The following is an 11,038-nucleotide window of genomic DNA, read 5'->3' as shown; positions in this document are numbered from 1 at the left end:
GAGTTGAGTCGAGTCGGCAGCCGTTAGCGCGCGGTTTGAACATGGCAGCGGCGGCCGGCGGCGCTCTGCGAGCGGGGCAGGGCCGCGGCGGTCCCTGCGTCTGTTCGGCCCCGCCGGCTGCGGTGGAGGCCGTGGCCGCGGACTGGATGCTAGAGTTCGCCTGCTTCTGCCTGTGCCGGCACTTCGGGGATAGGAGCGGGGCGGAGTTCCGGCGCTGGAGCGACGTGTCGCAGGGTGAGTGGCAGTGGCGGCTCGCGGGGTTCCGCGGGCGCTCGGGGCTCTCGCACAGCCGCTCCCGGGCCGGTGTGTCCTGGCTCCAGGACACAGACTGACATGTCTTCTGAGAAGAACTGGAGGCTTGAGGACTGTAGTAGCAGAAACAATTAATTAAATTGTACAGAACGCAAGGTCACATGGAACTGAGAACTAAGAGGAAATTTTGAACTTGTTCCTGCTCTGTTCAGCAACAGAGGAAAGAGTTGGGCATATTGGTGCTGTAAGATTATGAAGTCAGTATTGTATATGTCTATGGGAAAAGCTAAGCACAACCATAAGATTCCATTAGAAAATTGGGTGTGGGTTTTGGGTTTTTTTTCATAGAAATACAGAACTATTACTCTTGCATTTGTCAAAGTGAGACTCTGCTGAAATGATTGGCTGTCAACAAGAGGGTCAATTCAAACTGAAGGAAGGGCAGAAAGGAAAGCAAAGCAAACAAGATGAGCAATTTTATTAGGAGATAAATAATATTTTTTTTATACCTCAGTATGCCGCCATGTAGAAATAGCTAGGTTACCTGGCATTAAGGATTTAAAGACAGCATGGCAAGGTTACATGCCTTACTTATTTTATCCTGTGTTGGCAGAGTGTTACAGTCTATATACCTGAACTAGCTTGTGTAGGTACCTACATGGCAAGGAACTGGATTTCTAGAATTTCTAATGAAAGGCTAGGATGAGAAATACATTTGAGTTGCAACAAGGAAGAAAGTGATTTATGATTGAGAACACTATTAACAAACAAATTAATAGAGAAGCTACCCTGAATGTGTGGAGGGAGAACAGTCTAGAAAAGATTACTAAGGCTGTGTCTCTTTCTGTTTGTCTGCATTAATAGTGAGTAATTACTGCTAAGGACCTGGTGTCCAAACAGCAAGCATTTAAAGGTTTCTTTTTCTTTGGAGTAGCTCTAAAGGAGTTCAGTTTGTGTAGTCAAGACTGTTCCACTGCACAAACCAAGCACAGAAGGTTTGCTTTAAAGACACGCCTCTGCTCTGAATTAAAGTGGTAATGTATGTGCACCTTATGAGAACAGAGAAAGCTGAAAGATTTCAAGCTGCTTGCCAAGATGACCCCTTTTATTATGTGCAATTGTTCACCTATGCTATTCTGCCTGCTTCTAGAATTTCAAAGTTCTGCCTTCATCTTCAGAGTAAGGTGTTCATCTCTATTATTAAACTTGTCCAAACACTTTCTGAAATTGAACTCTCTAGTCTGCTATGGAAGGTGCATAAGTGATCACAATGAGTGGTGCTTTACTGCTGTTCTAAGTGATGTATTATTTTTTTTACTTCATATTTTGGCTATAGGAATTCAAAGCTCTTGTATCACCTGTCCTCACTGAAACCATTAGAAATGTTCTTCCAACTCCAAATGGCAATATTCTGCTTGATGTTAGCTTAGGTAATCATGGCTGTTTTCTTTGTAATTTCATGCTTATCTATTCTGTGTAGGAGATGGTTATATGCTAATATTCAAGTAGGCTGAGTACTGTCAAGTAAAACATTGTATTATGTGCTCTAGTTGTTTCATTGCAAAACTCAGGGGTTCCATGCTGCATAATCCTGACTTTTTTGCTAGGATGACACTGAAATGTGTACGTAAACAATTCCTGGCCTAGAGTGTTCAGTCTGCAACTTGGACAAGTAACATGACATGTTCTTCATAATTCTGTGATTTTTGGGGGGCACAAACGGAAACACAGGAAGTTTCATCTGAATACAAGGAAAAACTTTACTTTGAGGGTGACTGGAACAGGCTGCTTAGAGAGGTTGTGAAGTCTCCTTCTCTGGAGATATTCAAAACCTGTATGAATGTGATCCTGTGCAACCTGCTTCACCTGAACCTGCAGGGAGGTTGGACTACAAAATCACAGAATGGGTAAGGTTAGAAGGGATCACAGCAGGTATAGATGATATCCAGAGGCTCCTTCAAACCCCAACTGTTCTGTGATTCACTCTTCATTTTGAATGTTACTATATTATGCTGTGAAGATGAATTACTATATCCAGCCCAATAAAATAAGAAATTCACAGTAACCAGCATGATGGGTATAAACGCATGATAGTTCCCATTCTAAAATATGTAAGAATCCTTGTGACCTTCCAGCCTTGAAAGGAGGATTTCCCTTGTAGATGTACGTTTCTGACTGAGCTTTCCTTGTAGCTTTTACTGCTTTTTGTCTCTTAAGTTTCTATAGCAACATATAAGCGTTACCAGTCTGCCCCTGGCTCATGGTTTGTGGGCGTTCCATGCTCTGGAGCAGACAGATGTCTTTTGTAGTAAGCTACTTACCAAAACAAAACTTTATTTCAATACCATGGTCTTTGAATTTGATTGAATATAAGCCTGTGATACATTTTATTGCTTCTTTGGAGAAGGGTATATTTTTCTACTTAAGTTCTTAAATATTAAGTTTTTTTAACGTGGACAAATACTAATTAAATGTACTTCATTGGTTTCTTAATTAATTAAAAAATTAGTAGATCATTAAAGTCTGATAACACAGTGTCTATTATATGTCTAGCCACATTGTGGCAGTGCTGGAGCAAGACTGACTTATGATTTGTCTTCTTTTCCAGCTCTTATCAATGGCTTTTTCAAAATACCTACACATCAGAAAAAAACCATTTATCTCTGTCAGCTTTTGATAAGAATTGCAAAAGGAAAAACCCTCGGTAAATACTCTGATTCTTTTTTTTTTTTCACTTGTCTAAAAATATTTGTATGATCTTGCACAGAGGTGTATTAGATATGCTTTCACAGAGCCTTTACATATTATAAATACATATATAGATATATATTTATATGTAAGTTGTACATATCTGTAAACACATATATAGATAAGTATATGTAAATAAATGGCATGAACTCCACATTTTGGACTGTCTTTATTCCTCATGTGACTGAGTTGTATGCAGGATCAGTGTTTTCTGTGCTGACTGACTTAGCTGCTCTGAGTTTAAATTACTATATACTTCTTAAATTATCAGTCTATTTTTGTTAGGGTAGCATCAACAAAAGAAATCTACTGGAAAAGACTGACTAGCTACTAGTGAGCAATACTTGCAAGTTTAAAGCTCAGGATGTACATTCCTTTCTGCACACATAACTAGAGGTTAAAGTAGGACTAACAGTAGGAATAAGAATATGGATGAAAAGGGTGACTGCCCTTGTTTCCTACAGAAGGCTGTAAGACTTTCAGCTGGCAGCAGATCCTCGAGGCTCTTTTTTGCTACCACGTTTCCTCTGGCTGTATTTGGAAATACCTTGTTGATTCAGCCAAGATGATTTTGTTTCACACTGGAATTTTTGGAAGACTTAAATTTTTTTTGCTGCAAATTTTCACTGTTTGATAAAGCTCATTGTAAGACTTAAGAAGCAGTCTTGCTAGCATGAGCATAGAAGAAGGAAGTGTATTCTAGCCTAGCAGTGCCACAAAGGCTTGTTTTTATAAAATTGATTTCTCTGTGTTACTTGTCAGGTAATAACAGTTGCCTTGACTTATTTTAGCTTGAGAATCAAATTCTAATATTTAAAGTAGTTAATTTTTTACAAATTATGAAACTTTTCCGATAATGCTCTAAAACTATATTATTGCATATAACACTTGGAAATATGACTTTGCTGTGTGTTTTTCTCATCAGTGTAGAGAATGACCTGTGTGGTGAGGAAGATTGTATATGCTTAGTAGGTATTATGTCAGGAGTAGCTCCACAGTGTACCTGGAAAGCTACTACATGCTAGCTTTCCTATTTTTTTCTAATTATTAAAATATTTAATCTGTACTGAGTCTTAAAACAGAATAGGCTGTTTCAAGTGCCAGCTTTTTTAAACACTTTGGTTTTACAGTATTAAAATAAACTTAATATGAAATGTCATATTACTTGATTGAAACACAAAAGAAACACAAAAGTGGGTTTTTTTAATTATGTGTATATATGCACATAACACTGAAATTTCACTGACTGACTTATTGTAGTGAGTATAAAGTAATTTTCATTTTTTAAGTATTGCTTAAATTGTTTACTCATTCCTTAATGAAAGGAATGAGTCATTGAGAGAGATTCTGCTGATGTCATATAACATGAAGGAATAAGTGGGCCTATAGTTCAGTGAACATCTTGAGCTAAGCTGGCAGTAATGTGGGGAAAAAACCACTTATTCACCTGCCAGCTCCTCCTGCTTCTTTTACATTCACTTGTGCAGATGTGTGCAATGACCAGACTGGGAAAGTGTTTTGAGTGTTGAGGGGATGACTATTTGGCTAGGTCAGATCTCTGCCAGAACTGATCACTGATCCTGCTCACTGGGAGTTTATACAAACCTTGGTGTTGGCACAGTGGTACACTGACATGGGAAGTTGCTTCTGCCTCTTCAGTGACACTCCTGTGTTAAACTGTTTGAATTTCCCTCTTGGTTTAAGCACTTCAAATACAACAAAAACTTAAGACATGGAAATACAGTGATAGATTCAGGGAAAAAATCCCAACCTTAGGATGGTGGTTATATTACAAAAATTAACAGTATCAATATCAAATGTTTTGATATCTGATGCTAAGCTTACTCTATTATTAATACCAGCCCAAAGACCTAATGCTGAACTCAGCACTGTTGCAAGTAGCATTTTAGGTGAACTATAATTAGCTGACACGTAATATCCCTTAAAAATGCAACAGTAATGTCATTAGCAAGGGTAGGAAGAACTAGTCTCTCTGAAAAGAAGATAGTTACTTCAGGTTCTTAAGCACACCTGGAGAAAGACACTAAAAATTATTTGAGGAAAAAGGAATTCAATTAATATATAGTACATATTACTATTTTGCATATAAATACTGTAATATTTTTAGCTTTATCCTTTACTATTTTTTTTAAGTACTTTTTTTTTTCCACTCTAAGAATTACAGTTTGAAAATGGTCAAACAATTTCACCTTTGGAATCTGCTCTGACTTTCTGGACTTTACTTGAAAAGGAAGAAATTAAACTGGAAAAGCTTCATGAAGATATTCGTCGCTTGATTCAAATTCAGGTCTGTGTGACTTACTCAAAATGCTTCAGGATGCTACCTATTCATTGGGAATGAGTAGCTGGAAAGCTGCCCAGCAGAAAAGGAGCTGGGGGTGCTGATCAACAGCCAGCTGAACACGAGCCAGCAGTTGCTCAGGTGATCCAGATGACCAGTAGCATCCTGGCTTGGATCAGAAATAGTATGGCCAGCAGAATATTCTATGATTCTATCTTACTAAAACATAGCCCCTTTTACAAAAAGCTTGGGCTATTGGCAGACTGAACCGAATTTTCAGAGTTTTAGTACAGAGTAAATAGATCTGTACAGGGGACCTTTTTCTATCCAAACTGGTTCCTGTTTGTACCAGTTCAGATTTGTATCAAAAGCTGCCAATCTGAAAAAAAAAGTATCAATTGAGATCTATTTCAAAACACTAGTACCTTGAGCTTTAAAATATGTTATGAATAGGTTTTTTTTTTACTTAAAAATCATTATTTGTATTAGAAAACTTTTGATTTCAGAGACGAACATATAAAAACACATTGTCAGCTACTGGGAATGTGAAAGTCTTTCAGGAAGAGAGGGAAGCAATGCTTAGTGGGTAAGTATGGGACACTTTGCATCAATGAGAGTCTTTTTAAATGCCTGATGGAGAGGCTTTATACATGAGGTTTAATATTACTTCAGAACTAACTTTTATAACTAGATAATTGTTGGTAAACCTTAGGTATATAATAATCTGAATTTTGGAAGTCTTAGAAAACTGTACTGTTGTGACTTTTGGGGTTTTTTTTCTTATTCTCAGGTGAAAAGTATTTCAGCATATCTTGTAATTATATTTGTTGTAGATTGTAGCAGTTCATATGGAAAATGGATATTTTAAGGAAGCTACCGAACTTCTTGAAAGGCTGTTTACAGACTCTGAATCAGATAAGGTAGTAACTTTCTTGAGTTGCATTAAACTCTTTTATTTTCAGTGGAGAAGGATGGGAGTGGGTTTCCAAAGCTAGCAAATGCTACCTACATAGCTTTGACCTGATTATTGTCTATGCGGTCACTTACACACCAGTGGGACTTTTAAATACAAAAGGAAATTTTTGGCTAGGGGATTTGATAGAAATAATGGGTGATTTGGGGGAGTAAAATGCATCCAGCAGTTGTTTTTTTCCCACTTAATATGAGGAGTGAGGTGGCACTACAGCTTCTGGGAATTTAATAGTGCTGTTTTCTCAGACCAAAGGCAGTATAAACATGCTGGTTGAGGCATAACTGCCTAATAATTAGTCTGCTGACTTCTATCGCAGTGGACTCTGTTTGTCACCTCTGTTGATTAGTGTTCTGTGTACTGAGGCATCACAGGGAAGGAAAACTCATTAGCTTCTCTAGTATGGACTGAATGTTATTATGCCTCTACTTGGAAAAGACAACATAGGTGAGTCAGGACGCTTCCTCGTTTGAAGCTGACTGCATCATTCAGAAAGATGCAAGTTTGAGTGCGTATTTCTAAAATAATAACTAGTGCACACACCTGAATTTGATGGGGTGGAGAAAAGAGCAAAAGACTGCAGGCAAAAAATAAAAAAAAAAGGTAAAAATACTGCCTGTATCTTCATCTAGTATATTAGGATGTGTGTTCTATGTAAGTAGTAGCATGTACATAACTTATTCTTCAGATACACTCTTCATTCAGAGGATTCAGGTGTTTGGAAAGTGTAGACTGTGGTAATAGTATTCAAATTCATAAATAAGAATGCAGCCTGTACACAGAAGTTAATTCTCTTGGTTATATTGGTTTCTGTAAGATTCAGAGTGATTGGTAGACAAAATGTGAATTTCTGATTATCAGTATTGATGTGTCCTTAAGGCTGCTATACTAAGTAGTCCTTTTCCTGAACACTGTACACCCCTTGCAATGGCAGTGTTTTTGAGGTAGCAAATGAGAAAAGAGAACTGAGTAATGAGTGGCTTTTACTGGGTGTTTTTTGCTCCATTGACAACCCTGCTTTCAATGTTATTCATAAAGAAAATGAAGATGGGGATCTCTGGAAAGTTACACTTTACCATTTACTGACCACATAAAGTAAATGCCTGATATTATGCCTATTTTACTTTAGAACCCTGTCAAACTGTGGCATGAAGTTATATAGGCATATTCAGGAAACTGTATACATGTTTACTTTCTGTACGTCCTGTTTAGCATATATACCAAGTTTATTGCAGGATTTGTGTTTTATAAAGCTGTGGTTTTCTTAGCCTTTAAGGATGAAGCTGGCAACCATAATTAAAAACAAGGATCCATATGTTCCTCTTCTCCAAAGCTTCAGTTACAGTCTTTTAATAAGTAAAATCAAGTTCTACATTGAACTTTTCATGAAAGAAAAGGAAACTGACTTCTTAATACAGGTATGTCAAAGCATTTTCAAAACGTCTCAAAAGAGTTACCTAATAAGATTAAATTGATTTATACTTTCAAGGGAGTTGTTTAGGCAATAGTCAATTATTGCATTAAATGAAAAGGAAGCTTTGTCTTCATTTAGATTGTCTTCTATTCAACCTTTTTGTTTTAATTAATATGTCTTGGAGAAAGTTAGTAGAAATAAGACTCCTCTAAAATATCTTTTATTAACGTTTTTTCCACAACCGTTTTGATCAGAAAAATAGGAAAAAAGCATAATAAAAGAAGATCTGTCAGTAGTGTATGTTTAAGAGAAGCAGTTCTGATCTGGGACCATTTAAAAAATAACGTAGCTATATATTTAATGCTTATTTTGTTTAGGTCTATATGACTTATACAAAAAATCCTGTTAATTTGGCTAAAAGCTTTAGGAATGTCAGAGAAGTTAGGAGGTACAAAACTATTATTGCTATTTTCCTGTAAATAAGAAAGGTCCTTACAAAGAATCTTGCTCAAAAGTGATTTAAAATGGACAAGAACAACATTCCTTTTGCAGTTCATCTTCAAGAGGATTGTAAAGAATTTCTCTTATGTTTACTTCCTATAAAAAAGTATTGAATTATTCAATTACAAAAGCACAGACATCTAAAGCTAATAAGAAGCAAATTTTAAATAAACAATTTTGAACTTCCTCTGTGTTTTCCATTTTCTTGCCCAAGAGGCTAGACAACTTATTAAATGCATTCAAAGTATAAGACAAGGAATACCTTTTAATGGTTTCACTTGACTGTCAGTTTTCAAGGTTATTTTTCAAGGCTATTTCTTTGAGTGTAAGAGGAGATCAAGGTTTGGAGGTATTGGAGAAGGCCCGGAACTGCATACTAGCATAGCTAGACCCTCTGTTGTTCCACTCCCACTGCCTGCACATCTGTCCTACTTTCTGCACCAACACTACAAATCTTATTTTGAACAGATTTATTTTAGGACATGGAGGAGACATCTTTGTGAAGAGTTTCCCCTTCTGTATAGTATGTAATGGTTCCCCAGCAGTGTTCGCTACAGAAGAGCACTCCAGCTTCAATTTTAATATCTCTTCCCTTTCTTCTAGTGCCAGATGTAGAAGTATAATCATAGAATAGTTTGGATTGGAAGAAACCTTTAAAGGTAGTCTAATCCAACTCCCTTGCAATAAACATGGACATCTTCAATTAGATTAGATTGCTCAGAGCGGTGTCCAACCTGGCCTTAAATGTTTTCATGCACAGGGCATCTACCTCATCTCTGGGCAACCTGTTCCATGTTACACCACTCTCATCATTAAAAAAAAAATAAATCCTTCCTTATATCTAATCTAAATCTTCCCTCTTTTAGTTTAAAGCCATTAACCCTTGTCCCATTACAACAGATCCTGCTAAAAAGTTTGTCCCTGTCTTTCTTTTAAGCCCCCATTTAGGTACTGGAAGGTGCTAGCTATAAGGTCTCCCCAGAGCCTTCTCCAGGTTCAACACCTCCAATTCTCTCAGCCTTTCCTCATAGGAGGAGATGCTCCACCCCTGTGATCAACTTAGTGGACCTCCTCTGGACTTGCTCCAGCAGGTCCAAGTCTTTTGTGTGCTGAGAACCCCAGAGCTGGATGCAGCACTCCAGGTGGAGTCTCAGCAGAGTAGAGGTGCAGAATCACCTCCCCTGACCTACTGGCCACGCTGCTTAGGATGCAGCCCAGGATATGATTGGCTTTCTGGGCTGCAACCGAACGTTGCTGAGTCATGTCCAGCTTTTTATCCACTATGGGGTGGTCTACATTGCTAAACTGTTTGAAGACAGCTTATTCTAGGTTAGTGTCAAGCTTGGAATCTACAAGCTTGCAGCTCCTACTGTTGATAAAGCTCTTGCAGTTCAAGAAACTCTTATAGGTTAGCTGCCCTAAGTACAGTTTGTGGATAGTGCATTATGAGGATAAAGGACCTATACCAAGAAACCATTGATCTGAATTCTTTGTAATTCCTTGTTATAACTTTCATTTTTCTTTCAAAAGAGTTATTTTTAGGGACAGGTACAATTTGAAAGCAACTGTTAACTTGCAAAGTACAGTATAGTTGATTTAAACCTTTTTTTAAACTAAATCCTTTTTACCTGTTTATCTATATGGAAAAATGTCCTCACTATCATACAGATTTTGCTACCATCAGCCAGTATTTTGAAAATTTACATCTGAAAGATGTAGTTATGGGTAGTTATGAAATATGTGACAATGAAACACTTCTGTGATTGGAAACACTTCTGTGATTTCCAGTATTTTCATGGATGAGTGATTGAAATAGAGAATGTTTTTATATTATCTCACTCTTGGAAATGTTGAGAGACTCTGCAAGTTACTGTGAAGGGCAGGTTAGGATTTCAAGACTACTGAAAACCTGATGGATGAAGGAAAATTAACAGGAGGAAAAAGAAAGCCTTGAAGAGCAAACTGATGGAAAGTGAGAGCAACGGACTAAGCAGAAAGAATTAATATTGAGCCTATAGTGGAGCTCTCAACTTTGAATCATTTTGATATTTCAGTGCTGCAAAGCAGGTCACCTTTTGGGATGTGTAGTGTTGGATGGAAGATGGTTGGCTCTGCTTAGTGCACAACTGGCAAGAATGAACTTGTGGACTAAGTTGGACTAAATGACTTTTTTTTTTTTGAGAGTGTTTTTATTACCTCAGGTAAGTGGGAGAAATATAGGGAAAAGTACAAATCTTAGGATTGTCTGGACATTCTATAAAGAGTAATGAACTACTACTTCCTTCTCTTGGCAACTGAGGAGAAATAATCTTAGTTTGTGGCTAAAAGTTTGAGCAGGATGTTAGAAAAAAAATTTTTTGCCAGTGCAAGAAAGGTTATATTACAAGCCTAAGGTCTGATTAGACATGTCTTTTGAAAGTGTTATAGGCATGCTTGATCCTCACATGTGCTACAGAACTAGATAAACTTGTGAGACCTGTCAGTTTTCCATTTCTAACCTAGTTATGAAAAACAGATTTTGGCATACTTTGATACTATTTGCAATATTAGTTAATCTCCACGATATACTTCACACCTTCATAAGTTCACTCATTATGCAAGTATTCATTGTATTTCTTTGTGTCCATATAAATATCACTTGCAGCTATGACTAAAATTTCTCTGAGTTATTAGTTGATAAAGATCTTTATGGATTTCAATTTAGCAAGCTAGAGTTATTTTGAAACTATTTATTTTCATAGTAAAACCTCTGAAGTGTCTGTGAAATAAGCACTGTTAGTCCTTACAGAGAGTACACACATTAATCCCAGTGTGACCTACTATCTGATTAGACTGGCTTTAATTTTAAGGT

The 11,038-nt window shown here is 37.2% G+C and overlaps 1 protein-coding gene across 4 annotated transcripts in view; it reads left to right on the top strand.

The window, feature by feature from the left end:
- TERF1 (telomeric repeat binding factor 1) overlaps nucleotides 1-11,038 on the top strand; it is a 20,634-nt gene continuing 9,596 nt past the window's right edge. The window contains exons 1-5 of one of the 4 annotated variants that reach the window (XM_032708412.1): nucleotides 1-234; nucleotides 2,861-2,956; nucleotides 5,178-5,308; nucleotides 6,136-6,222; nucleotides 7,541-7,690. In XM_032708412.1, the coding sequence (XP_032564303.1) occupies nucleotides 42-234; nucleotides 2,861-2,956; nucleotides 5,178-5,308; nucleotides 6,136-6,222; nucleotides 7,541-7,690 (657 nt within the window). In that variant the 5' untranslated portion in view covers nucleotides 1-41. Of the gene's footprint in view, nucleotides 235-326; nucleotides 1,432-2,860; nucleotides 2,957-5,177; nucleotides 5,309-6,135; nucleotides 6,223-7,540; nucleotides 7,691-11,038 lie in introns of those variants that run through there. The other 3 variants (XM_032708441.1, XM_032708422.1, XM_032708430.1) reach the window with 3 other exon arrangements.

Source organism: Chiroxiphia lanceolata, chromosome 1 (assembly GCF_009829145.1).
Source record: "Chiroxiphia lanceolata isolate bChiLan1 chromosome 1, bChiLan1.pri, whole genome shotgun sequence".
Taxonomy (NCBI): domain Eukaryota; kingdom Metazoa; phylum Chordata; class Aves; order Passeriformes; family Pipridae; genus Chiroxiphia; species Chiroxiphia lanceolata.
The sequence above is the reverse complement of the archived record's forward strand: the minus strand, read 5'-3'. Positions and strand labels throughout refer to the sequence as shown.